Raw genomic sequence first — 27,886 nt, 5'->3', positions numbered from 1 at the left:
GGAAAGGAGCATCTAAAACCACGCACGTGAAGAGAGGAGTAGACAGAAACGGAAAGACACACGTGCACACGTGAAACGAGGCGAGCCGACAACGAAAGCAGCACGGCAGCCCGCCGAGCGGGAGCGCAGAGACATGCGCAAGCGACGGGCAGCAAACACCGCACCGCAGGACGCCGGCGCGCACCAACACAGAGACAGGCAACGCGCACAAGACGCATCGCATCGGCAAGAACTTGGTGACGCGAACGCGCTCCACCGGCTTGGGGGATGAGCGGTTATGGGGGCTATGGCCCTCGCATCCTCCCGCACGTCAAGGCAGGACGAGCAGGGGAAGGGCAAAAGGGAGAAGACGTAGCCGATGCCCCTGGCGCTGTCATCATGGTTGCTCTCGCCTCCCCCCTCCCTCGCTAAGTGTAACCCAGAGATAGCGATGTTGGTGAGAGCAGAAACCGCAGGAGGCACATGCGCTGCACTCGCACTGGCTGCGAGACCCACTCCCCCTCCCAACACACAAACACACAAGTGCATGCGCCCACTCCGGTCGGTATGCCCATCTATGAGGCTATGAGTGGCTCTTCTCTTCTCCGCTGACGCTTCCGCCTCGTTGTCCGTAACCGCGTTCTGTGGTAAACCCTCTACAACGTTGGTTGCTCCGTCACCGTGCGGAACAGCGACACCACAGCTGTCTGCGGCAGCTCGCTAATCAGCTCCCACGCCTGTGAGTCGTTGCGGATCATCGCGCTGAAGTTACGCGCCACGTAGCTGATGGCACGCTCGTGCAACTCCGGTATTTGATGCTTCACGGCATAGATGAGGAGGCGCAGGGCGTTTGTGTTGCTAAACGCCTCATCCGCCTCGCGCTTCAGTTGGCCGTCCATGATGAGCACCTGCTGCATCTTGAAGATGATGGCAATGTCCTCGGCCGAGAAGTCGCGCGCGGTGTCAAGGTGGCGACGGTACATCCCCATCAACAACTTCTGCCAGCTACGCAAGGAAAAGTCGAACTCGTTGGTGGTGAACGACGGAAGCGGTCCCGGGCTCCGTGGGTTCATCGCTTGCGAGAACAGCACACAGCGGCAGGCGAGAATGTAGCGGTGGGCGTGCACCGCGTACTGCTGCGGCCCCACCACCCACTCGTAGTCGCTGTACTCCCCCGACTCCGCCAGCCACGCAAGCTGCTTCCCCAGTGTGTTTTTCATGGGTGGGATCGGCGCATTCGGCACCGTCTCCTTGCTGTAAAGAATTAGCGAAAGACGACGGAAGAGGTGGCCAGGAATCTCTTCAAACTGGCGGTCCTGGATGAGGATATCGTAGTTGTCCAGCAGCACGTGCAGGTAGAGAGAGGTGAGCACCTCGTCCGCAGCGTTGTAGCGCGTCAGCACAATGGGTAGAATGTTCTCAGGCGTCAGGAGCGGGCGAACGTAGCGGATGCAGACCGCGCTGAGGTCGTAGAACTCGCACGCTGCCGCAAGCAGGTACAAGTCAAGCAGCGACTCTGGCGGTAAGACGCCCGACTCAGGATACTCTTCCGTGTACACGTACCGCAGAAAGGTTGTGAAGACGTCGAGGGGGACGGCGATGGCGACGATGCAGCCGACCTGCAACGGCAGCATCTGCTCGGGAAGCAGCGGCTGCATGCGCGCGCCAATCACGCAGCGGTGGGCCTTGACGCGGACGCCCTGGACGTCGAAGCTCATGTCGCACAGGATCTCCAAGTGCGCAAAGGGGTACGCGAGCGGTGCGCGCACGACGGCGCTCCCAGCTACTCGGCCACCGCCATCGCCGCCGACGGTCGAGGCGTTGTCTAAGGTCATCATCTGACCACCGCTCGGGTCGCTGTAGAAGCCGCGACGCAGCGCGGCCCCGGCACTCGCGCCAGGCCGGTCCACGCTGCCCTCCATCGGAACGAGTGCGCTGGTGCCGACTCGGCCAGGCGAGTACGACGTCCCACCGCTCCGTCCCAGTGGAGTGACGCCGCCACGTCCGCCGACCGGCCGCACGCTAGGGCCTCGGCTTGGCGATATCTGTCCGCCGTTCGTTCCTGCAACGCCGGCGCCAACGACGCTGCGGGTCGGGGTGACGGAGCGGGTTGCGCTGCGCACAGGTGGAGCACGCCCGTTGCCGCTGCCGTTGTCCACCTGCAGCACCGCCTCGAAATCAACGCAGCGGGTCCCCGTCTCCTGCACCGTGTACACGAACCCGCTCTCAGGGTGCAGCAGTTGCTCGATCGCGATGAACTGGTGAAGTCCCCAAGCACTTCCGGCCTTCTTGAAGGTGCAGTTGAACGTCTTGCTGCGCGACTGCAGCGGGTCACGCATGCAGACGGCCGTGAGCTTAAAGTGGACAGAGACAGCACCCGGCGTGCAGCTCTGAAGGTGCAGCGCCAGGAAGCGCTGGCCCTCGGCGGATCGCTCTTGAATGTGGAAGCGCCAGAACCAGCCGCCAACGTTGAACTCAGCGCTGTAGCGTGATCCCTCGTACTGCAGCTCGCGAATCACGCTCACCGGCACGCGGTAGCGATAGCGTGCGCTGCGCTCCGAGAAGAGCTCCACGGCCTCCACCGATTCCATGTTCGACTCTAGAAAGGAGTGAGGGTACGAGGAGAGCTGCGGCGGAGCTGGTGTGCGCCGCGTCTGCGGGAGAAGCGCTAGCAAAAACAAAATGAGAGACGGCGCACAAGGTGAGGGGAGGGGTCAATGCAAGGGGGCCCACGTCAGCGGGCCTGTGTCACTTTCCGTAGGCGTGGCAAAGGCCCCCTCTCAAAGGGAGGCGAGGAGAGGAGAAAGACTCTGTTTACAAGTACAGTGAGCGCGCCGCTGAGAGCTGTGTGGAGGGCTGAAAGCGAGCGCGACCACCTTGGTGTGTGTGTGTGTGTGTGTGTGTGTGTTGATATCAAGGAAGAGGATCCGTGGCGAAGGAGGAAAGAAGGGGTGCGCGTGGCCCTTGACGCAGTGCTGATCTCGCCTAGACGACTGGTCGTGGTGATGCGGCGTGAAGGACAAAGGTCGCCGCCGCAGACTGCAGGGGAGAAGTGAAGGATGCAGAGAGAGAGAGATGCACGCAGAAACAGCGTACAAGCGCAAGTGCCATCGTCCAGGAGTGGGCGCGAGGCTAGGGAGAGAGAGAGTGTGTAGCGCCAGAGAATGCTTAGAAGCGCGGCACAGTCGGTATGCAGCACCTGTCGTCGCGACCGTGTCGGGGTCCCCCTCCCAGTGCTTGTAGAGGAAGGAATGTAAAGCGCGCCCGCATGCACGCGTACAGGCGCGAACCAAAAAAAGCAGCACGCGATTCGTGTGCGAAACCATGCGCTTGTGCCATGCACTGCATGAGCGTGTGAGCGCACACTGAAGCCTTCGCGCGCCCACGTGTTCGGCCATGTCGCGATAGCAATCCGTTTCCCCCATGTCTGTGTCCTTTGCTCTGCATTTTAGTTGGGAGAGCGATTCGGTGGTCTCTGACGTGCACAAGCCTACACAGGCACTGAGCGAGCTCGACGAAGCGGTGGAAGAGTAAAGACGTCGGCCGGCTGCTTCGCTGCTCCGTGACATGCACCGCGGTGACCTCTTGGCTGTAACGCCTGGAAGCACTAACGTGTCTCGCCCGCACAACATGACAGAGCAGTTGCGGAGAACGGACAATATATATAGAAAGCGCAACTACTCGAAACGACTCTATAACCCGATGCCCAGGGCGAGGGCGGATGAAGAGCGAGGCGCTGAGGGGCTCTCTGAGAGGCGGAGGGGCCCGGCAAGGTACAGTGCATATGCGCAGAAGGCATAAAAGCCGAGAAACCGGAAGATAGAAAAACGGCCGTGCTGTTGGAGGTCGCACCAGTGCCCGCCTCTCTTCCCCACCACCACCACATACGCTACCTCTCCACCTCTCAAGGCCTCCCTGTTCCTACTCTCGCTTCCACCGGAACATTCGCATCGCCATCCCGCCTGCAGTGTGGTGAACCCCTACGGACTATCCTCGGGGAACAGTACATCCGCGTGCTCCTCGATCATGGCTTTGGTCAACTCTAAGCGCTCCAGCAGCTTCACGTACGTGCCCTTCTGCGACTTCACGTCGATCCACTCCTGCAGCTCCTCGACACGACTCTTGTAGTCCGCCTGCCCACCCGCGGTGTCAGCGAGCGGGAAGGTCAGCACTGTCGTCGTGAGTGACGACTGCAGCTCCGCCTTCAAGGCGTCCAAGTGGGGTCGCACGCACTCCTCGCGCACCGTATAGTCGCTCAGGTGCGTGCACACGATGTCGTGCGCCTCATGCTCCTTGAGAAGTTGCTCGCACGTCGTCACAAGCAGCTTCGCCTCCGGTACATCGCTGTCCTGTGCAAGGGTGCCCTGCGCGGACACAAGAAGACGACGAAGCCTCGGAGACATAAATTGGATCCACTTCGCACACTGCCTCTCCAGCGAGCTACTCCCGTGCTCCCGGGTGCAGGCGGCCTGCAGCTTGCCGTAGGTCTCGAGCGTCAGCATGACCCACTCTCGGTTCACCTCCCGAAGAGCGTCTTGCACCCGAACGTTGCTCATGAGAGCCTCGCTCTGCTCCATCAGAACCAGAAAGTTGCTGTCCATCACCGGCACGTTTGCGTAGAAGGAGTTGTTGAACTCGATGAGGTCCCCCAGCGTCTTCAATGCCGCCAGTGTATCGCGCTGCTTGCGGCACCACTCCCACAGCTGCTGCTGGCTATCCATGAAGTCCCTCACGAACTCCTCGCTCGAAGAGCTGCGGCGGTAGCGCTCACGGCCAACAAGCGTGCGAGCCTGCAGCTGCAGGCGGCACACCTCATCCAATGCGTCGTAGAGGGGTCGAGTCGGGGGCAGTGTGTTGCCGTTCGCCGATTCCCGCTCGAGCCTTTTCAAGTTCCGCACCGACGACTCGGCGGACGCGAAGAACGTGGTCCAGGTGTCGAGCCAGTGGGAGACAGTGGTTAGTTCGACCAGCTTGAAGTCTTCGGCAGGGTACGACAGCAGAAAGGAAAGAATCTCCTTGCGCATGCAAAACTCCTTCAGGAGCGCCGTCCATGTCACATAGTAGTCCTCTCGCTCCACCGCAGAGAAGGTGGCGGGCGCCGAGGCAGTCTCGCGGCGCAGCTCCTCGATCTCACCTCGCAGCTGTTCTGCCTCCCGCCTCGCCGCCATGGCGCGCTCCTCAGCCTTTGTTTTGACGTCCAGCTGTCGCTCCACCATGAGCATCTGCTCCAACACGAGGGTTTCGTAGTTTTCCTTGTTGGGTTGGTGATACACCAAATCTTGCAGGCGCTGCACCTCTGAGAGGGACATGGGCGAGTTTGGGCGAAGATAGTGGGACGGACGACAACGTGAGGGGAGGGACAACGGCGAAGAGGCAGGCGCACGCGAGCACAGGTGAGACGAGACGGTGAAGAAGAGCTGAGCGCTCAACGTACAGAAAAAAAAGGTGAGTTTTCTCAGCAGCAGCGCACACGTGCGACGCGCCGGTGTGCGCGCGTGTTTAGACGAGGGGACGACAAGTGATGCCGCGAGTCTTGGAGTGCACACGCGTGGGCAACGCATGGAGTCGTAGAGGCGATGGAAAGTGGAAGGCAGAGGGAGGACGAGATGGCGAGGAAATGCACAGGGGTGAGACACAGCAAGGGCATTCACAAATCAACAACGTCAGGATGGTCCCCAAGGAAAGATTGTGGGCGTTGGAGGAAGTGGGGTCCTCGTGCGTGCACGGCAGTACGCATGCGCCTGTGTGCCTGTGGGCGGGGGAGGGGGTTTGCATGAGTGAAGCTGCGAAAAAAAGTCATCGAGCAGGCATGGCAGGGCACTGTGTGAAAGCGCTCTCCAACTCCGCTCCGCTCGACTCCTACTCTCTCAACACGCTATCGTGGCACCCCACCCCTTCCCCCTTCGCTCCGTTTAACGTCTGCGGATTCTTCGAGGAAGCCAGATGGTGCGCCCTCCCTCCCGTTCTCTTTCGCAGTTCCTTACAAGCCGCACGGCCACAAAGTCTCCACAAGCACATGTGCACCCCACCCCCCCCCCACCCCAACGGTGTCACTTCGGAGTCTCAACGGCGTTCACCACGAAGAGGTCGTACCAGCTGCTGAACTTGCCGCTGTCCTTGAAGATGTACTCCAGGGACTGCGCCATGGATGACTGCAGTTTGTCTGGCGAGTACATGAGGAACATGATGGCCAGGCACCACAAGCAGCCCATGTACAGTCGGTACGCCACCGGCGGAATAGGCGCGGCGCACTTGGAGATAAGCAGGTGGTAGAGAGCGCACACGATTCGGGCCAGTATGTACATCATCATCTGGATGTGGACGCCGTTGCTCGGGTCGCCCCAGAACAGAGCGCCGATCATGAACCCTGCCAAGGCGTTGTGCCATGCGTGCGTCGTCCCTTGCAATTTACGCAGGAGGCCGCGCACGACGGCGAAGGTAACCGAGCTGTACCCGAGGCCTAAAGCGTGCGTCTTTGTGACACTGAAGATCTTGGCGGGCATCGAGCTGTACGGCGACTTGCTCCAGACCAGGTTCAGCACGAGGGCGTGTGGGGCACGGACACGCGTGCCGTAAACGAGACCGTTGCGAAACCCCTTGAGGGCGGTGAAGAAGACGTCGAAGTCGCCGGAGGCGATCATGCAGTTGATGCGCTCCAAGACGGCGCCGTGGGGGCCGGAGAAGGTCGGCACAGTGTGGCACCTCGGCTCGGCTTTAGGAACAGCGGTGAGCATGGCAGCAACCGCAAGAAGCCTCAGCAGCAGCAGGTGGGGAGTGGTGGGGAGAGCGCCGAAACGAATAAGGAAGCGCCCGTCTACGCAGCAATGAGACGCTTCAGGGGACAGAGAGAGAAGGCGATCCGGTGGACACGGTGTTAGGGAGCACGCAGCGGAGAGCGACACAGATAGAGATAAGCACCTGCGCGTGCATAGCGGCCTTCATCCATCACGAGAAACATGTAGACGTACGAAGGGCCGGGAGAGAGAAGGGGGTAGTGGTGGTGAGAAGCGAGAAAGCATTGAGGACGTTGGAGAAGGTGCGGTGCAGCGCATAAACGGCGGTGACCATGCGAGTCCGTTGTGCTGCCTTTGCTGCGGCCCATGTGGAAATCCTCTCTACGCCACCACGATAGCTCACGCTGAGCGTGGTCCGTCACGGTTGTCCTTTCTTTTCTCGCGCACGCTTTCTGCAACTCCTTCTACGCTGTGGCCCCCTCCTCTCACGGGGGCGGGGGTGCCTCCACCACGACGGGCACCTGCAGTGCCGCGTCGCCGCGGACCCAGAAACTTGACTGATGGCAGCGCGGGCAACGCGGGTACACCCTCCAGCCCTTCGCCTCTTCACCGCCAATCACAAACGTCTTGTAGTTGCAGTGCTCGCACTTGATGTACTTCTTCAGCGTCGGCTTCAGCTCCACACGGTGGTGCTGCTCTACGCAGGTCGTTGGCGGCTGCCCGTACCAGCAGCGGCACGCATAGCAGTAGTGAGCCCTGATCTGCTGCTCCGTGATCGCCTCCAGCGCCTCCAGCGCCTTCTCCCTTGTGATTTGCTTGTTCACGAAGCAGAGCAGTTGCTGCCGGTCGGATTCGCTGCGCAAGTGATCATGTGCGCTGTGGATACCGTCCGCTACCGATCCAAGGAGCGTGAGAGCGGACGCCGCGCCGTCCTCAGCTTCGTGCAACTTCGCCGACGCACTCGTAGACACCTCGGGCGGCGACTTCGTGCTTTCTGTCGAGTTGCTCGTGACGTCCCGCGCAGCTTCGATAGCGGCACGGAATAGCGCGTTTTGCGACGCGGAGGCGCCTGTAGCGGAGCCGACGGCGCTGGACATCACAACGCTGTGGCGGTGGTCCCTCTGCTGCGGCGACGCGATGACGGCATGTACGGCGCCGTGGCTTCTGATAGGCGTGAAGGGGGCTGATGCGCCGCGACGCAGTGGCTGGAACTGCTGTCGCAGTGCCTCCACTCGGTTACCATCCGCCCCGTCTCTCAGCGTCGCGGTGGCGGCGCTGGCTGTTGAGGCGACTGGTGAAAACGACGGCGACGACGAATAAGAACAAGGAGAGGTAGCATGCTCCGTGAAGGTCGCAAGGGAGGACGACGGCGCTACCTCCATTCGCGCACGCTTCTGCGCGCCGGCGGTCGACGGCGTTCTCGTGCCCCTGCCACCAGTGACGCCTTCGGTGCTACGACTTGGGGCTCGGGCATCCACATTGAGAGCATCGCCACCGCTGCTGCCGCCGCCGTCAGTGCGCGCATGATTTGGCAGCCCTTCCCCTGTAGTGCTAGCTGTCCTCCCGCGGCGCAGTTGTCGCCGAAGCAACTTTTCTTCCTCGTGGTGGACGGCCTGCTGGCGGGCGGCCTCCAGCACATCACGACCACGCGATGTCACGCCAAGCTTATGTGCCGAGGGGTAGCTCGCGGCGGGACGCAGACCGACCTGCTGCCGCAGCGCCAGAGGCGCGCCAGTCTGCACACCGCCGTACACACCGGAGGCGGCCGAGTTCACGCAGTTGCGGAGAGCGGCATTCTCGACAGGAAGCCCGGTGGCGCCGCGCACGGCGAAAAACGACGTCTGTCGAAGCATCTGCTGCGAGGCAGCCAGCCTGCTGTTCGTCACTGGGCCACTACGGTGTGACGCACGGCCGCTGCTGCCTGCAGGGTGGTGGTCTGCTAGCCGCTGCGCGACGCCGGCCGGCGCCAAGGCGGCAAGCCGTTGCTGTGCTCCGGAGAGGGTAAGGTGCGTGGTGAGGGTGCTGCCCTTCATGGTTGCAGGAGCTCCAAGAGACGAGGCGCTAGCACCTCGCGCACCATGCGTCGCGTTGCGTTCCGTTCCTACAGTGTCGCCGCTTCGCGCAGCCTTTCGAAGGCCTGCGACGTGGTAGATGCAGTGTTGCGACCGCTGCGTGTTCACCATGGTGTGGCAACGCTCCTTCGACTTGTAAGTCACGGACGCACAAGTGCCGAGGTCAGCGGCAAAGCCCAGCTGGCGGACAGCCTCGCTATCCGCCACGCGCAGCAGCACCTCGTCGGTGTCGTGCGCCGGCGCAGAGGCTCGTCGTGCGCACCGCGCGACGTTGCTAAGAGCCACAACTGTGCCAGTGGCCAGGCGGCTGTAAAGAAAGTCAAACGCGCTGCCGCAGAGCAGAACGCTGAGCTCCGTCTCCGGCGCTGGCGAGATGCTCTCCATGTTCCACAGTGTCAGCACAGCGTAGCGTGAGGAGCGGGTGGCCGTTGTGCTCTGCCTCGGATCCGACTTGCGCGTGACAACGCCAACGCAAGTGCGGGCCACCGCCTCATCGCTGCGGCGCGACATGCCGCGAAACAGGTCGAACGAGGCGAATGGGAACTCAGCCAGTCGCACACTGAGCTGTTCAAGGCTGAGGGTGGCATGGCGAACGCGGATGCGACTGAGCGGCTCCGTAATTAGCGCTGATGGCGGTGGTGCGGACGCGAGTCTGGAAGCCGCACCCTCTCTTGGCGCGGCACCGCCCCTATCACCGTGAGAGGATCGCCGTCTATTTTCCGCAGTCGAAGTCGCCGATGGCGAAGGGGCAGCTTTGATGACGGTGACGCCGCCACTCGCGCTCGGGGGTAGAGGCAAAGGCGTCGCGCAGCGCGTGCGCGGCAGCGAAGGGGCAGCGCCGCGCTCATAGTGAGCAAACGACTGCGGCAGAGAGTCTGGAGAAAGAAAGCCGTCCACCAAGGCGGTGGTCGCGGTGGGTGGCGGGGAAGATGCTGAGGACGATGTGCGCGCAATCGGAAGCAGATTCAGCGCCGCTGGTGATGCAGACGAGCGGGTGGAGAGGGATATCGTGGGAGCATCGCCGGTGCCATCGAGACGCGTCGCCGGAGTTGTCGAGGTCAACGAACCCGTGCGCGGCTCAGGTAAGGTCGCGGACGGCGCAGATGCATCTCCCACCTCCACCATCACCTCGTCAACCGGCGCGAGCGGTGGCGTGTCGCCGTTGAAGATGTCAAAGAGGTCATCGCTCATCCTGTCGACGTTCGCATATGAGGCGGCTCTCACGGCAGGCAGGTCAAGACAAGCACACAGACACACTTGCGCACCCTGAAGGGTAAGGGTCTTTCCTATGGCACTCCCTGCGTCTGCAGGTGTGCGTCTTCGGGGTGTGTGTGTGGGGGGGGGGGGGGAGGCGAGTGGAAGCACACTGCCTTCTGTGCAATAAGTTCGATGATGGGTGTGTGTTTCTTATATCTCTATGAGTCGAGGAAAGAGGGGGCGTGCAGCTGAAGGCGCTCGAGCCCACCCCCTCCCGTCTCTTGCTTGGTGCGTGCGGAGCGTCCAGGCGTATCGGTGGTGCTAAAGCGCCCTCCTCCTTCCATGCTCACTTGATCGTAAGGGCCTCTCGGACGCTGAAGTCCCAATGCACACGTGATGTCTCCGGAAAAAGCGCGAGAGTCGAGATAGCGAGAAGGATATGCGCACAGACACGCATGCACAATAAAGGGGCAAGTCGTCGTTTTTCCTGTGAGAGACGCGCCGGCTGCGAGGGATGAGCAAGGGAAGGTGGAGAAGAAACGAGGAGTTAGACGGTGGGGCCGCGTCAACAGACATTCACATCACTCCTAAGCGCTGCGAGACGAGAGCAGTACTGTTGGGGATGGAAGGCAACGGCCGTGAGGACCGCGAAGAGAGGGTGGGATGAGAGCGCGCTAGTGGTGTCAGCATTCTCCCTCTCCCACACACTCTCCAGTCCTGTGACGACTAATATGCGCGTCTGCGTACCTGTTCCTAGGTCGCGCTTTCCATGAGAACCCGGTACCTGGGTCGCGCGGCACATGGATGTCGCACGTTCCGCCAGTAAAGGGCGGGGCGGGATGTGGTTCCCCTTTCGCCTGCTTCTTCCAGCGCGACGTGCTCCGCCATCCACGGTGCATCAACCCCTCTCGAGTGCTCCAGACACCGTCATGGCGGCACTTGCAGGCGGGTGTGTCTACTTCCTACCGCCTTTACGTCTATCCGGTTGATCTTCTTGCGAGCTTCGGGGGGAGAGGGTGGCGAGTTCAAAAGACACGGACGAAATCTACGCTGTACATGACGGACATCGAACAAAGCCAAAGCAAACGCCCGAGAGAAGAGGGGGAGAGGGGGGGGCATCGATCGGCGTCACTAAACGATAATGGCAAACGACACTCACGTGCACACGCACGCAGGCACACACAAGCCCACCTGCGGGCGTGACAAACCAGATGGCTTCACATCCACACGCCATGCAGTTATATACGCGCGTATGCATGCATACATCTATATATATATATATATGTGTGTGTGTGTGTGTGTGCACACGCACACCGACATAGAGAGAGTGGGAGATGTATGGATGTCTGTGCACGTCGTGCCACGAGGGAGCGCGAAGAAACGAAAGCAAAGAGCGACTCGGCGTGAGCGTTCAAAGTGAAGTGGAAGGGCGCACGCACGCGCGCACGTCTCCCACCCACCCCCACCCCCACACATACCTCACGCATCATCGTCATCACAGACACAGTGCCAGGCGGGGGGAGACACAAAAAGAGAAAAACACATAAAAAGGGAAAAGGCGCGGAGCCCCACACCCACATTTCCGTGCCAGCGCACGGGTAGCGCTAGTAGTGCGGGCGATCGTGACAGCGGCGTGCCGTGTGCACGGCGATGCGTTCCACCTCGCGGTGGATCATCATACCAGTCAATGTACATCACTCGGACTGCACCGAGAGAAACAAAGGGAAAGGGAAAAGAAGGGGAAGTCCATCCAACGCAGCTCCTCCCCGCCCCCTCCCCCACGCGTGCGTCAGGTGTCTGTGTAAGGAGAAGCGCGTGAGGAGGCGGAGGGCACGCCGTAGCTGGTCGCACAAAGAAAAGTGGAGTAGTTCAACGTCTGCGGTGCACAGGCCTGCACACCACACGCACACGCACGAGGACCCACGCCCACGGATCGCCTCTGCCAGAAGGCGAGCCGTCTCAACAAGAGTCGCGCATGAGTAGTGTGCACGTGTATCCCCGACATGCATGCACAAATGGCTGCCAGCACGCGCTGGAGGATGGTACAACGTCCAAAGCGAAAAAAAAAATAGAAGCCAAGCATCTCTCCACATCCCACTCATCAGTCGACCACAGCTGGTGCACCAAACACAGCGAAAGCCGCCGCTCCAACGGTGCATGTGCAGCTATAACGTGGCCTGCACAACTTCTCTGTATGCTGCGCGCGTGCCCGGCCGAGTGAGGCGCCAGAGGTCCAGGGAGGGGCTTCATGAACGAAGGCAGTGGGAGAAAGCCGAAAAAAAAAAAGAAGCGAAGCCGCAGCGTTGGTGGGCAAAGGCGGGTCGGGAGAGAGCGGAGGTAACGTGTATGCCGAGAAGGGCACACAACGAAAGAAGAAAGGGAGTACAACGCGCACATGGGGCATCGGTATGCGTGCCACACGTGAGATAGTCGAGCAGAGTGCGACACGAACGCACGTGCCGTCAGCAGTGAGCCAACACAATGAAACACACTTACAGAGAGGCACCGACACGCTCCACGACGGTTGCTGAGGGCGGAGGGGAGAGGGCTACAAGGTCTTAGCGAGTTGAGGGAGGAAGCTGCCAGCTGTCGGCGGTGCCTCGCGGGCTGTTTCGGGCGCCGCGTTGCTGAGTCGCTTAGAGCCCACGGCCGATGAAGAGCGGCGGCGGGTGCGAGACTTGTGCTTTCCTGCGCCCCTGCCGGTCGCTCCAGACGAGCCCCGCGTCTTCGCATGGCCTGAGCCACTGATTGCCTTCCGCTTCGAGCTCGATCGGGGGGCCCGCCCCGCCGCACCACCGCGTCCGCCGCGTCGCCGATGAGACGCCGGCAGAGTTGGCAGCAGCAGAGACCGCCGCACAGCCGTAGGAATATCAGCGACGTCGGCGCCGCCGTCCACCGCAGCGGGGCCGTCATCGGTCAGCGCAGCGCGGAGGCCATGGAACGGTACAAGCTCGGCCAGCGGCGCTGCCTGCTCCGCTGCCCCACCGCTTGTATCGCCGCCTTCGCCGCGCCGCGAGACCGTCTGGTCCTCCTCGGACTTGGTGTGAAAACGCAGTATCGGGTTAAGGAAGCTCACGCCGTCGGGGTTCTCGGCGACGATCTGCACCGTGTACGTCGTGGACGGCGTCAGGTTTGTCAGGACGTACGTCGGCCGGTGCACTGTGGCGAGCAGCACAGGGTACGGCTGGTCTGTCGTATTCGCCAGGTATATGCGGTAGACGGGGCGGGTGTAGCGTCCCGCAGCAGCCTCGGACGGTTTTGGTGGCGGCAGCCACTCAAGCGTGGCGGCATTCTGCGACAGCGTCGTGAGATGTGGATCCACCACGCCCTCCGGCGGGGTGCCGCTGGACACCGCGACTGCCTCCGAGTAGTCGCTGTACGGGCCGAGGTGGTCGTCTGGCACCGGCACCGCAGTGACGGCTCCGGAGCCTGCGTCGTGCGCGGACGCCGCCGCAATGCGTCGCGCACACTTGACGCGACATCGCATACGTGAGAGTAAGCCACTGATCAGCACAGCGCAGACGTTTGTGTCCTCGACGGTGTCTATGACGTGCCATCCAGCCGCTGCGAGGGTGGCCACGGGCCCGCTAGAAGCGCCTGCCCCACCAGCCTTGCGCGCACTCGCGCCACCGCCACCGCCACCGCCACCGCCACCGCCGCCGCCGCCGATGATGGTGGTGCCGGCCGACGGTGGCCGATCGGTCTGCACAAAGCACTGCTCAATGACGTAGCGGTAGCTTCCGCGCGGCGCGGCAGACTCCGTCTCGGCAGCGGCCCCCTCCGGAGTGGACCACTGCAGCGAGCAAAACTGTGCATTCACGCGCCGCAGCACCACCTGCGTCGGGGCCGGCGGCGGTGTCACGAACCGCACCTCTACTGGCGTACCCCAGTTCCCGAATAGGTCCATTGCGCGGAGGCGCGCCACATACGTCGTGTCCGGTGTGAGCCCCTCAATGCGCTCATGCATCGAGGATGTGGAGGACCATGTTCCGGCGAGGGCAGAAGTGCCGCCGCGGGGGCTGTTGCCCTGGAGGTGGGGACTGTGCAGCGCCGCTGAGACCGCTGCATCCGTCAAGTCGTACTGCTTTAGGAAGAGCGATTCCTTGGACGGCGAAGGCAAGGCTTTGCCGCCATCGAGGTTGGCGAGTGCCGCCACATCCATGTCTGGGATCGTCGTCTGGGCGGCGTTCGTCAGTGAGTCGAGGGGGCCGCTGAGGCTGCTGTGAAGTCGTGCAGCCGTGTGGATCGCAGCCCCTTCCTGCCGTTGCCGGTGCTGCAGGCTGCTTCTCTGGTGCGGCGCCGCAGCGGCGCTGCGTTCGCCAGGGCGTCCCTCCTGACTGGGTGCCGTGCTTGGGAAGAAAAGTAAGCTGGAGAAGTGCTGCTGCGCCAAGCTGCCCTCCATCGATGACGCGCACGAATGCAGGGCAGCCATGTCGGCCTCCGAGTACACCACGAGCTGGTAGCGTGACACGGAGCGGGAACCGGCGGGCATCGTGCCGGCCGCCGCGGGCTCCTGTGACACGCCAGTGGAGTTGCCACTGCAAGGTCCTACTGTCCCCGCTTCGGTAAAGTCGACGTCTTCCACAAAGCCGACGGCCGACGAAGGGCGGCAGCGGCCCCAGCTGAGGTCCACCGTATCCTTGGTGATTTTCGCCGTCAGCTTCACCGGGTACAACGTAGTGAAGGTAGCTGCTTGTGACCACAAGCCCCAGTCGCCACCGCCGTAGCAGGGCTGCAGTGCGACGACGTACTCGGTGCCCGGCTGGAGCTGGGTCAGGCGGTACGAGGAATCCAGGTATCCCTCCTGCATCGGCGTCGCCGTGTTACGACACTCCTCGGCCGATATCTCGCGCTCAAGTATGCCGGCTTGCGTGGAACGGATGACCAGGAGATACTTCGTCGGCAGTGTAGGCGCGCCTAAAGCGGCGCTGGGAGACCCTACAGAGCCACCGCCGGCGCCGCGCGAATCGCTCTCGCTCCGCTCCCACGTCAGCTCCGCGTACGTCTCGCCAGCGCTCGAGACCGTCGGCGCCAGCAGCTTCAGCGTGCGGAAGGTGCGTTCCTCGCTCCAGAGACCCCAGTCATTGGTGGCCTCGCAGCAGGCGCGAACGATGATAGCGTATGGTGTGTCGGCAACCAGCCCACCGACGCGGTAGTGCGACACGTCCTTGTGGAACTGCTTGTCCACCACCGCCACGGACGGTGTCTTCTGCGTGTTGAAGACGCATAAGTGGAACGCGAGAGAGCCGGGGTTGCCAAGTTGCACAGCGCCGCTCGGGTGCGGCGCCGACCCCGTGGGGGATAATGATTCGCTGCGGGTGCCCTCGCCGCTGTCTTGCTGCTGCTGCGACTGCACAGCGGCGGCATTCGCGGCGAGGGTCAGTGACGGCGCCGCCGCTGGCCCCGCCTGCTGCTCGAGTCGCTCAGCGTACTCCTCGGCGGTCTGTGTGGGCCGGCGCCATTCCACATGGACGAACTGCTCGGTTGGCATTGACACCACGACCTGGATCGGCTTCAACGTAGCGAAGCACGTTGTGGCGCTCCACAGGCTGCAAGCCTGGTTAATTCCATCGCCGGAGCGCACACGCACCGAGTAGAGTGCGTCCGCGTCGAGGTGCTTCACTGTGTAGCTTGTGCGCGACGCCTTGAAGCGTTTGGATATCTGGTAGTTGAAGCATACCCCAGACAGCTCCAGCTGATACGAGCCGTCCACCTCCTCCTCGTCCCCAATCACGGCCACCTCACCGTCAGGCAGTGTGAGCCCCTCGCGGGGTCTGTGCCACGCGATTGTCGCGCACTCCTCGCCAATGCGGCTTACCTCCACCTGCAGGCACGGCTGCGTGATGATGTACACCGGGCGGCTCCATCGGCCCCACATCTTTTCGATGCAGCACCGCACCTCCACCTTGTAGAGCGTGTTCGGCTTTAGCGCCTTGTTGAAGTACGATGTCTCTGTGGGCGCCATAAGCTCGTCCAGGTGCAGCGTGTTGCTGCCGCGGCTCGTCTCCACCCCTGACCCGTTGCGCAGCAGCTCGTCGATGCGCAGCTGGTAGTTCTGGACCGGCTTCACCGGCATGGCACGGCGCACCGGCAGCGGTATAGCGCGCGGGTCGCGAGCCCAGAGGAGCTGGAAGTACTCTTCGCCAACCCGCTCCACCGAGCATACCATGTCGCGCAGCGTCACGACGTACTCGGAGTCACTCCACACACCCGGGGCAGCCTTCGCCTTCTCCATCGACTCGCGCAGAGCCGCGTCCATCACAGTGTGGGTTGTCTGCTCGTACAGCTGCAGCACCGTCGGCGCGGCGGGCAGCAGCGGCATCTCCTCCACCTCCTCTGTCGTCCTTTTCTGCTCCTCCTCACCTGCTCCGTCTTGGTCGTTGTCCTCGCCAACGCTCCTGTGCCCCTCTAAAGCGTTGGAGACGGAGCTGCGCGTCGTCGAGGTCGATGTCGCTGGGGCCGTCGTCATAGCGGTTTTTGCGAAGCCGTCGCGTGGACGATACCAGCGCCGCACAGAGAGGCGGTACCGATGGTTCGATAGCAGCTCGCGCAGGATGCTGTGGCGCTGATTCGCGTGCAAGAAGACGCTGCGGCCCTCGCTGTCGCGGTGCTGAGCCGCCCCGCCCTCCTCCTCGCCGAGTGGGACGTCCGTGTAATCGCGAATCCGCACTTCGTAGCACACCGTCTCCTCCACCTGGCCAATTTGCAGCGATGCCATGTGGATCGTGTTCGGCTTGCGCTGCCAGCTGGCCGAGACGTAGTCCTCGCCGACCTCCTTGACGTCCATGGCCAACAGGTTGTAGGTGCCGCTAAGCACGACATCGCTCCACGGGCCGCGTTCCCCGCTCCGGTACTGGGCCTGGACGCAGATGAGGTAAACGCAGTCGGGCTGCAGCGCCGGCAGCGTGTGCTTGCTCACGTGCCCGGGTACCTCGACCGTGCACCCCTCCGCCTCATCCGAGCGGCGGACGGAGATGGTGAAGGACTGAATCGACGTGAGGGCGCTGCAGTAAACAACGCCGACCTCGGCAGGTTGATCGTGCAGACGGAAGCGACGCTCGTGCTGCCACATCCGTGACACGTCTGGTGAGTCCGTGCTTGGCTTGTTCGGCGAGATCGCCTGCGCGTCAGTGTCAGCGTCGTCCGGCAGCGGGCGTTCGACGTGCTCCGTCGCCTCGTCCTCCTCACCCTCTCCATCCGCGTCAGTCGCGGCGGCGGCGACGCTGCGCCTGTGGCCTCCTGCAGCCGTGGCGGTGTTCGCCGTGCTCAGTGTGTAATGCAGCTCCTCTGGAGCTTCGCGGGACCATTGCACACGAACGAAATCTTCGCCGACGGTGGCAATGCTGGACACCAACGGCTTCATCGTGTAGACGCAGCGCCCCTCCGACCACTCGCTCCACACACCGTCGCAGTTGATGGCACGCACGTAGAGCAGGTACACACTGTTCGGAGCAAGCGAGTGCACCAGAAACTTCGTGACGTTGCCGTTAAGGTGCTTGTCCATGAGCATCCGCGGTGCCGTCTGCTCCGTGGCGTGATAGACACGTACCTGGTACTTCACGGCTTCGCGGTCGCCGACGCACACCACTCGGTGGCTGCGCATTGCAGCCGGCGCCGACTGCAACACCAGCGTAGTGACTGAGGCAGACGCCTCCGACATCGCTGGCACAGCAGCCAGCGCTGCGTTCGTCTCCACGCCGGCCGCCGTTTCGAAGGCCGCGCAGGCCAGGTACTGCTCTGGGATTTGCTCGGGGCGAGCCCAGTTCATCTCGATTGTGTTCTCGGTGATCTCTTGCGGGTGGACGACCAGCTGCCGGAGCGTCACAAAGGTGAGCACAGGCGACCAGAAGCTGGCCTCTCCCGCGTCGCTGAAGGAGCGAACTCGCGCGACGTACACAGAGTCCATGGCCAGCCCCGTGACGCGAAAGGCACCGCTTGCGGCAGCCGACTCAATGCGGGTACAGAACGCGAAGTCGGTCCCCGCTCCGCCGCGCACCTCCAGCTCGTAGTGAAGCACCTTCGAAGTCGGCAGCGTCACCAGCACGCCTGCAGCCGCCGCCGCGTTCCCGCCTCCCTCCATGCTTTCAAAGGTATTGCTTTCCGAAAAGAACCCAGCTACGCCGCTGGTGCTGGTGACCCCGCGACCACCAATCTGAGCCGCTAGCGGGGCCAGCGGCCGCCGCCCCCACTGCAGTGAGACGTAGTGCTCATCAATGAGGTCGGCGGAGAGGCGCAGCTGCGGCGTGGTGATGAAGAAGTGCGGCGGCGACCACGGCCCCACCTGCCCGCCTGTCGTTTCTGCCATCACCTGCACCCGGTAGACCGTCTGGGGATGCAGATCGCTGAGGTGGGACTCCAGCTCCGTGCTGGAAGTGATCCGCTTCACGAGCAGGTAGTGCTGGCACTGACCATGTGACAGCCGGGCCGCTTCGCCGCTGTCGTCAACGCTGTCGGGCACAAGCCCGTCGTGCAGCTGCGGATGCGCCTCCGGTGGCAGAGGGCCGCCGCGTTGGAAGCCGAACGCCAGCGTGCCTTCAAGCTCGTCAGCTTCGGCGGCCCGCGGCTTCTCTTCTAAAGGCGTGCCTGTGGCGTCGTGGAAGGAGTTGTTCGGCATCCCGACGTCACCCATGCTCATCGACAGCACCTCTACGCCGTCAGAGCACGGGTCAGAGACGCCCGTCGGCGAAGACGAGCGGTGGGCTGACGTAGCCCTCACCGTTGGTGACACCGCGGCAGAGTTCGTGCGCAGTGGCACCTCCTCCAGTCGCAGGTAGAACCCGGTTATCTCGGAGTTGTCCTCGAGCACGTGCATGTCGTTCTCGTAGTCGATTCGCGGCGTCATGCGACGCCATGACACCCTAGCGCTGCTCTCCTTCACATCCGTCACGGTCGTTTCGATGCTGGGTAATGTGACGCACGAGCACGCGGCCGACCACAAGCCCCAATCGCCCTTTGGATCCCACTCCCTCACGGCGATGGTGTACTTCATGTCGGGCAGCAAGGCATCGATCCGCAGCACGTTGCAGGCCCGCATATTGCGGAACTCCTCCACCTCTTGGCCTGTTACGGCGTCTTCGTGCGTGATGCGGAGCTGGTATACCTGCACCTCCTCTGTGTAGCGGCTACTTAGCAGGGTATCGTGCTCGTCCAGCGGAGAAGTCGGCTTGTTGTCCAGCCGCCACCACTGCAGGTCAACGAAGGTCTCGCTGATGTACGTCATTTCGAGCTGAATGATGTGATGTGTCATGAACTTGAGCGGCGCCGTCCAGCACCCCCACACGTCGTCGCCGTAGTACGGACACAGGCAGCACACGTACAAGCTGTTCGGATGCAGCCCCGTCGCGGTAAAGCTCAGCGTCGGCGGGGCGGTGAGGTCGTGGTATTGGTTGTTGGGCAGGTAGTTCTCCGAGATGGTGCCCACCTCATCAATGACGCGCAGTTGGAAGCCCTGCACAGGGCACGAGGGGTCCACCAGCAGCCCCATCTCGCCATCCGCATGCTGCTTCGCGCGAGCCGCGGAGAGTCGCCGCAGCATGCGCAGCCGGCGCAGACGGTTCACAAGTGACGCGTACGCCGCCGCCCCCAGAACGCTCCGCTGCTCTTCCAGGCCGCGCTCGGTGAAGTTGTGGAACTCGCGCTGGAGTCGTCGGAACTCTTCCGCCTCCTGCGACACCGCATTCATCGTGCCCGGGTCACCGCGGTACCAGTACAGGTTAATGTAGTGCTCACCGAAGCGGCTCTGGTCGAGCTGTAGCAAAGGCAGCGTCTCTATCACGGCAGGTCGGCTCCACGGCTGCCACGAGTCCGGCACACCGCGCGCGCGGACCTGCGCCGAGAAGACGGCGTCGGGGCTCAGCCCCTGCAGAAGGACCTGCGACACGCACGAACGCAGCTGCACGTTAAGCAGGGTGACAGAGTCGGTGCTGGCAGGCAGACTCCCCGTGGGCGCTGCATCAGGGGACGTCGGCGTCTTGACTAGCTCGTGGCGCCTACAGTCGTGGAAGCTGCCATTGCCGGCGCTGGCGAAGCCGCGGTTGCCGCCGTTCATCATCGAGCCGGCGTGCACACTTCGCTTCGCGGCCATCATTCCTTCACGCGTGCTCGCCGCTGTCGCCACGCCGCCTGGCCGACATCGTCGCAGCGTCTCGATGGCGGCGATGAAGGGCAGGCAGACTTCTCCCTTCTGCAGTGTCACGAGTAGCTCATAGCCGGTGCAGTCCGCGTCGCCCACCACGATGTGCTCAGCCTGGTAGTGCCGTGTGGCCTCCTCCCGCAGCAGAGTGTTGTGCTCCTCGCGCGTCACCGGGTTTGTCCAGCCAGCCACCGCCGTCGTGGGCTCCCCCTTGCTCTCCTGCTCCTGGATCTTGCGCTTCATCTCTAGCAGCTCGCGTCGCTCGCGGTCGTCGCATTGGTGCAAGGCGTCTCGCTGGTGGCGCGCCAGCAGCTCGGTAAACTTGCCCACATCCGGTTGCGGCCTGAACCACTCCAGCCGCGCGGTGCACTCCGTGCGCTGCGCCACCTGCACCTGTACGCAGGCCAGCGTCAGAACCGTGACCTTGGTCGAGAAGCGCGACCAGTGCTGCTTCTCGCTGAGAGACCGAATCGAAAGGCAGTACAACTGGTCCTGCTGAAGGTCTTCGATGAGGGTAGACTGGGTTTCCTGCGTGAAGGTGAGGCGCCGCCGCTCGTCGACGCTGATTCCTTCAAGGATGAGTTCGTACTCGTGCACTGCATAGTCCGCCTGAATCACCTGCGAGCCGAAAATCCCTGCTGTCGTCGCGGGACGTGCCACTTCGGAGCCGGACAACTCCACCTGCTCTTCGGCTGCATCCTCGTTGTCTAAGTCCTCCTGGTTCTCCGCAGACCCCGTTGCCAGGCACCACTCGCGCTTCTCGGCCTGCACGTGGTTGATGGTGCCGCTGCGCGTGTGCGTTGCACGCGGGCGGCACCATGAGACAAGCACCGCCACCTCCTGCACTTGATCGACGTGCAGTTCGACCCGGCTCTGCGTCACGAAGCGCGTCGCCGGGCTCCACATCCCCCAATGCGCGTTCTCTATCTTCGCCCGCACGCGGACCTCATAGACACTGCTGGGGACGAGACCCGATATGTGGTGCGTGCTGACGCTGCTCGGAAGCGAGACGACGGAGTCCAGGGCGAGAGGGTCGTCGCGCAGCGACGTCCCGTCCATGTTCAGGCGGCGCGTTTGCAGTTCGAACTCGACAGACTTGTAGCAAGCCATCGTCCAGGCAGCGGTGGACAGCATCGCTGCCGCCGCCGTGGTCCGGCCCTCCGCTGACATGGAAGGTGCACCGTGCGCGAAGTTGTCCGCGGCAGGCGCCTCAGCGGCGCGGCGCCACTCCACCATACAGTAGTCCTCACCAATCTCCTGCGTAGTTACCTGCATCGGGGGCACCGTCTGCGTGCAGACCACCTCTGAAGGTGCGCCCCACTCGCCCGCGACAAGGCAACCCTCTTCATCCACCTGCTGCTCTCGCACCGATATGGCGTAGCGAGTTCCCGGCAAAAGATTGCCGAGACGCAGCGCCGGCTGCGTTGTCTCATACACGCGCGCGCCGTCGACGAGCGGCTCGTCCGTCTCGTCAAACGCCAACTCCGTCGGCATCGGGCGGATCGTTACTTGGAAGTTGTGCACCCCTGAGTCGGATGGAAAGCACAAGTACGTCCCAAGCGGCGTGCTGTGGAAGAACGGTAGCGCGGAATACTCACCCTCGTCGTCACCGTTCTCGCCATGCGATGCGCCGGCGTGGGAAACGGCCGTGCTCAACACATGCGACGTGTTCTCAACGAGCTGCACATCGCTGTGCGTGCTGTCATCCACGCCGCCATCGCTGCCTGGTACACTCACGTCAGCGCTGCCCTTGTCGTCGTGTTGGTCCACCGCTGTCGTCGTCGCCAGTCCGCTCCGCGTTGCTGGCCGTCGCCACGCAAGCTGCAGGAAGGTCTCCCCAGCCACCTCCACTCCGACTTTCAGCAGCGGGCACGTGGTCACCTCGGCCGCCGGGCTCCAATGGCCCCAGTCACCGCCATTGTTGAGGCCGCGCACGGCAATGGAGTAGGTGGCGTGAGGCAGCAGCCCGTCGATGCGGAGCGCCTGCTCCACTTCCTCAGTGTACAGCTCGCGGTAGTCGTCTGTCTGCGGCATGCCGGCAAAGACGCGATTGCACGACACACGCAAGTGCCAACGCGTCACGCGCTCATCGGGGTGCAGCACGCCCTTCTCGTCCATCTGCATCCCTGCCACGTCGCTGCCCGCCTCGGCCACCTCGTCGTGCGCGTGCTGCGGGTGCAGGCGGTGCATCTGACGCGACCACTGCGCGTCCACAAACGTCTCACCGACGCGCTGCAGCCTCACGCCGACGGGCTTTAACGTGTAGAACGGCACCGGGTCACTCCAGAGCCCCCACGCGTCGTACGTGTCCTTGGCCCGCACCTGGATCGTGTAGAGTGTTGAAAGTCGAAGACCCGAAAGCGTGGCGGCGGTTTCGCGGAACGTTGTCGTGGTTGTGGCGGCAACCGTGCTGGCGCCGTCCAGTACCCTAATCTCGTACCCGCTGACAGCCCCGTCGACCTGCCGGACCTCTGCACCATCGCCATCCGCCATGCACGCACCCTCCCACGCCCCTCGCCTCCATTCTGCTCGCACGTAGTCCTCGCCGATATTCAGCACCTCCAGTCTCAGCCGCGGCAGCGTGCGCACACGCGACTCCTCGCTCCAGAAGCCCCAAACACCCTCGTGCCCCTTCGCACACACCCACACGCGATACTCCGATGAGGGCTGCAGGTCATGAAGGCAGAACCCACTCACGGTAGGGGCAATGTTGTAGATCAGGCTGTGCGTCTCGCCGACGCGCTGGACCTTGAAGCGGTAGAGCTGCACAACATCCTCTGTCTCCGCGATGGAAAATCGCTGGCGGGTCGCGACGGCGCGCGCCAGCGCCGTCACGGCGCTTCTGCCGAACTCGCCGTCACTCAAAGGCGGTAGCACCCCGTTCTGCAGCAACTCGTCCGAGCCGTGGGCCACGTCGGCGTTGCTGTCGTCTTCCAGCAGCAGTCGCACTTCCGCGTCTGTCGGTTTCGGCAGGTGGCGGCGCCATTCCAGCATGACGAAGTGCTCGCCAATGTTGCCAAACGTGACGCGCATTCGTGGCTTTGTGCGAAAGGCCTGCGCCGACCACAGTCCCCAGTACTCCGACTGCACGAAGAGCGCGCGTACGTAAATTGTATACACCGCGTCCGGCATCAGCCCGCGAAAAAACAGACTTGTCGAGTCCGTCTCCTGCCTGTAGGTGAAGCCGCCCTCGCCGATGAGGCACACCTCATATGCGCGGGCGGAGATGTTGACGTTGAAAACCGTGTTGGCGTCCCCGGCGACGTCGAGGTCGGTGCGGCGCGACCAAGACACCCATAGCGCATCCTCCGAGACGTGCTGCACGTGGATGTCCATGCCAGGCACTGTCCGCACCTTCTGCTCCTCGCTCCACACACCCCACTCGTAGTTGTCGTTGAAGGTCTGCACACAAACCATGTAGGTGGTCGCCGGCGTCAGGTGGTCGATGCGCAGCGAGCTCGTCGCGCCCTCCACCGTGTACGTGTGTTGGTAGGCGCCACCGCTCTCCCGCACCCGCACTCGCGAGGCGGTGATCGTAGCGACGCCGAACACCACCTGCTCTGGGTTCGCGATCTGCGGCGGGACAACCTGCGAGTGCCGCACCCACTCCACGCTGACGAAGCTCTCGCCAATGGTGGTGAAGGAGATTCGCATGGCTGGCACCGTGGCGAAAACGAGCGACGGGGACCACATGCCCCACTCGCCATTTGCCAGCTTCGTGCGCACCGACACGCTGTACACCGTGTTGCACTTGAGGTTTGGCACTGTGTACTCCACCGTCTCGGCGCTGCTCAGCAGCTCTGTCTGATAGATGAGTCGCTGATGAGTGGCATCGGGTGGCAGAGCATCGTTCAGGAGTGCCGCCTTCGACTGCTCTGGCGCGACGGCAGCGCTGTGGTATGGTGCCTTGGATAACACCGGTGATGTGACGCACAGCAGAATCATCGGGCGCAGCCTGCCGTGCGCCAGGACGCGATCCTCTGTTGGTGGGTTGTCGTCGTCCTCCGGCAGGCGGCGCTGCTGATTGGGACGTCTGAGCTGCAGACAGCAAAACTCCTCTGAGATGAGCTTGGCATGAATTCGCATGGGCTGCATTGTCAGACACCACAGTGGCACGCTCCACAGACCCCACTCCTCGTCATTGTAGTTCGCCTTGAGCTCGACGCAGTAGTATGTGTTCGCCTTGAGCCCCGTCACGCGGTACGGGCAGTCACCGTCGCCCAGGAAGGTCTCCGTGTGCACCTCATACGCGTTGTAGACGCGCAGGTGATATGACGTAACGACGCCATGCCCGGTGGGGTACTGATGCGGATTGGCGACCTTGCGCCGCTCCCACCGCACCGTGATGAAGTCCTCGGCCACCTCGTCCGTCGTGACGGCGATTGTGCCACGCGTCAGGATCGGTACCGGAGAGGACCACAGGCCCCAGCTGCCCGAACGCCCACGCACTCGAATCTGAATCGTGTAGGCGCTGGCCGGTAACAGATCACACACCTTCAGCTCCCGCACATCCGCGCCAAGGGCGTACTGCCTCGCGTACTGGGTCGTCACACCGCTGATGCGCAGCTCCTGCCCGGTGATGCTCCAGTCGCCGAGGTGCACCTCGCCGTCTTCGCTGTTGTCGTCCCGCTCGGCGGGTGCCAGCCGAGACGCCTCTGCCTCACCACGGCCCCACACAACCTTCACGTAGTTCTCGCCAATCGTCAGTTGATGTGTCGGAATGCGGAACTGCGGGTTGGTGCGGAAGCGCACCGGGCGGCTCCACAGTCCCCACCGCCCGCTCGACGTGGCCGCCCGCACCACGGCAACGTACTCGCGGTCGGGCAGAAGGTCGCCGACGCGCAACGACGTGTGCTCGCTCGACACAACTTCGAATCGGGCAATGTCAGAGCGGCCGCCGCCTGCCTCGTAGCCGCTCTGCGTATGCGGCGCCACCGGCATACCAGGTGGCTCCCGCCCGTACACGAGAATACTGTACTTGGCGACGAACATATCGGCCACCGTCACGCCGCTCAGATCGGCGTCGTCCCGCGCAGCGCACCGCTGCCACACCAGCCGCACAAAATCCTCGCCGATCTCGTGAATTGTGGTCTTCATAGAGGCGGGCGTGCGGACCTTGGCACGGCTCCACAAGCCCCACTGTCCATGCTCATCGCACGCGCGCACGGCGATCGTGTAGGTCGTCGACGGTTTCAGTTGAGTAAAGGTGTAGCTCGTGTCAAGGACGTGGCGATGCAGTATCGCGTCCTCGCCGGTCTCCACGCACCCCATCACCACCTCGTACCTCAGGTGGTCCCACTCGGCTGCCGCAGCCGCTGCGTTATCACCGGTAGCGCTAGCGGTTTCTGCCGGCCCCGTGCTTGCCTCCGACAGTCCGCGGCGCCAGATGATGTGAATGAAATCCTCGCCGACATCCCAGACGTGCAGGGCGACGGCCTGCAGCGTGCGCATTCGCACTGGCGTCGACATCTCCCCCCAGTCCTCAAATCCGGTCAGGGGGTTGTGCTGCCACGTTCGGCACTGCACGTCGTAAGTTGTGTCAGCCTCGAGGTCGTTGACGCGGAAGCCGCGCTGGCTAGGGTCACGCGTGACGCGCTCGTTGAGCACGACCGTCCGCTCACCGAGATCGTCCACCTTCACGACGACGATGTTGTAGACTGGCAGTGTTTCGGCAGCTGCACCGTTGGTATCGTCCTCCCTCAGCTCAGCTGCGAGATCGGCGGAAGGCCAGTTCAACGTAAGGAAGTCCTCGCCGCGCTCGAGAAACGTGAGCGCGAGGCTCGGCGCGGTTGTGAAGCGCTGTGGCTCCGTCCAGATGCCCCATGTGCCCTCGATGGCGATGCGGAGGGAGACGGTGTAGTCGCTGCCGGAGCGGAGATGCTCGAGGTGCAGCAAGCGGCGCGGATGCCCCGTCGGCGACGACGACGGTGCGAGGTCAACGGTCTCGGCTTGGTGGTACGCGGAGGTCATGCTCTGCACGCGGTACTGCAGCTGAGACTCGTGTGGCTCCTCCCCACCCTTACGCGACCACATAAACGACGCGAACGACTCTCCAATCACGGCCACCGATACGACGGGACGGATCGCCGTGCGCAGCTTGAGCGGGGCGGAGCGGCCGCTCCACCGCCCCTCCGCCGAAAGCGCGCGCACGCAGACCGAGTACGTTGTGCTCGGGAACATGTCTGTCATTGTGTACTGGCAGACGGAGGCGGGCACCGTGATCGGGTCAAAGCGCAGCCCGGGGCTCTCGATGGTGAGCTCGTACTCGTGCACAGCCGTTCGTGGCTGCAGGTAGCCGAAGGCGGCGACGGCGGCATCGTCGTCGCGCGCCTCGTCGAACAGCGGGTCATTGGCAACGGTGGTCGAAGTGCGTTTGCTCGCTGGCGCCTTCGCGGCACCCTCCTGCGCTTCGCGGGCCCAGGAGAAAGTAAAGATGTCCTCGCCGCGAGCGATGAGTCGCACCTCCAGCGCACTCTCCGTGATCAGCCGCGTGACCTCTGTCCACTCCCGCATGGTGCGAATGACGGTGCGGTACCGCATGAGAACAATGTAGCGAGTCCCAGACTGTAAGTCGCGTATGGTGGCAGAGCGGCAGCCGGCCTCGAAAGTGCCGTGGTAGTGCTCCGCCATGTCGGACTCTCGCAGCAGCCGTAGCTCAAAGTCAGGGATGCTGCGCGCCCACTCCGTCGTCGCGGCATCCGTCTCGTGCGCCAGCCCGTCCTCGTTGCGCTGCGCCGAGCGGTCCCAAGTGCAGTGCACGTAGTCAGAGCCGATCTCGCCAAGGCGCGTCTCGACGGGAAACAGTGTGGCGGTCTGTATCGGTGCCGACCACGCACTCCAGCGCACATCGGCTCGGCTATAGCAACGCACGCGCACAGTATAGCGCCGCCCCGCCTCCAACTTAACCACCTTGGACAGCTTCGTCGTCGGCATTGTCTGCTGAAAGTACAACTTGGCGCCATCCGGCAGGGGGCACTCGTCATCACCGCCATCCTCGCTGCTGCCATCTGCTGCTGTCGACGCATCGCCAGGGAGTTGAGGAGCAGCACTGGTGTGCTCACCGCGGTACCGGCTTCGAGCGCCAGACGACGCCGCGGCGCCGGCGCCACCGCCCTGCTCTTCGTGCAGCACCGCGTAGATGAGCAGCTCCCACCGAGGCACCCCCTCCGCCTCGCAATTGACAGGAAAGCCCACGTCTGCTGTCGCTGAACCATCTACAGCCGCTACGGTCGACGTCGTGCCAAGCGGCACGTCTCGTGTGGCGATAGCATCATCGGCGGCGGCAGCGGCGGCGCCTTCGTGCTGGATGTCGTGCTGGCAGTTCGCCGCCATTTCCGTCAGCGTTGCGGCCGCCGGCGAGGACATGGACGCGCCACCACGCTTGTAAAATGCACGCGAAGATGCGGCTTCCCGCGATGTGTGTAAAGACGGATTATTGGCGCCGCAAGCGTTGCTGCCAGCACCCACGCGGAACACGCTGCACGAGAACTCCCCAAACATGTCACCAATGCGCACCACTGCTGCCTGGCAGTTCAGCTGTGGTGCACTCAGCCTAGGAGCGCCGCTCGCGTTTCCAGGTGCAGCGGCGGCAGCGGCGGGGGCGGGGGGTAAAGCTGCATGCGCTATCTGTACATCGTCCGCCCCAGGTGCTGCTGTCTCTGCAACGTTAAAGGCGTCTGCCACGGTCGCCTGACGCAGTGCAGCCGCGGCGTCTACTGCAATGGTGCTGCTCGAAGGCATAGGCGCAGTGTTCGTGGGTGGGTGGGAGGGTG

At 63.3% G+C, this 27,886-nt stretch overlaps 5 protein-coding genes across 5 annotated transcripts; all 5 read right to left on the bottom strand.

Moving 5' to 3' along the window:
- Positions 1–635: 635 nt before the first annotated feature.
- LDBPK_262440 (hypothetical protein, conserved) lies at positions 636–2,570 on the bottom strand (the record flags this gene model as incomplete). Its single annotated transcript, XM_003861781.1, has 1 exon — positions 636–2,570. The coding sequence occupies one exon, from the start codon at positions 2,568–2,570 to the stop codon at positions 636–638; it is 1,935 nt and encodes a 644-aa protein (XP_003861829.1).
- Positions 2,571–3,959: 1,389 nt separating this feature from the next.
- On the bottom strand, positions 3,960–5,288 carry LDBPK_262430 (hypothetical protein, conserved; the record flags this gene model as incomplete). The annotated part of the gene is made up of 1 exon (XM_003861780.1): positions 3,960–5,288. One exon carries the CDS (start codon positions 5,286–5,288, stop codon positions 3,960–3,962), a length of 1,329 nt encoding a protein of 442 aa, XP_003861828.1.
- Positions 5,289–6,029: 741 nt separating this feature from the next.
- Positions 6,030–6,713, bottom strand: LDBPK_262420 (peroxisomal membrane protein 4, putative; the record flags this gene model as incomplete). The annotated part of the gene is made up of 1 exon (XM_003861779.1): positions 6,030–6,713. The coding sequence occupies one exon, from the start codon at positions 6,711–6,713 to the stop codon at positions 6,030–6,032; it is 684 nt and encodes a 227-aa protein (XP_003861827.1).
- A 485-nt stretch (positions 6,714–7,198) lies between these two features.
- Positions 7,199–9,976, bottom strand: LDBPK_262410 (hypothetical protein, conserved; the record flags this gene model as incomplete). Its single annotated transcript, XM_003861778.1, has 1 exon — positions 7,199–9,976. One exon carries the CDS (start codon positions 9,974–9,976, stop codon positions 7,199–7,201), a length of 2,778 nt encoding a protein of 925 aa, XP_003861826.1.
- A 2,554-nt stretch (positions 9,977–12,530) lies between these two features.
- Positions 12,531–27,854, bottom strand: LDBPK_262400 (hypothetical protein, conserved; the record flags this gene model as incomplete). Its single annotated transcript, XM_003861777.1, has 1 exon — positions 12,531–27,854. One exon carries the CDS (start codon positions 27,852–27,854, stop codon positions 12,531–12,533), a length of 15,324 nt encoding a protein of 5,107 aa, XP_003861825.1.
- Between the last annotated feature and the right edge of the window lie 32 nt (positions 27,855–27,886).

The sequence above is a fragment of the Leishmania donovani genome, chromosome 26 (assembly GCF_000227135.1).
Source record: "Leishmania donovani BPK282A1 complete genome, chromosome 26".
Classification (NCBI taxonomy): domain Eukaryota; phylum Euglenozoa; class Kinetoplastea; order Trypanosomatida; family Trypanosomatidae; genus Leishmania; species Leishmania donovani.
This window is presented reverse-complemented; position numbering and strand designations above follow the sequence as displayed.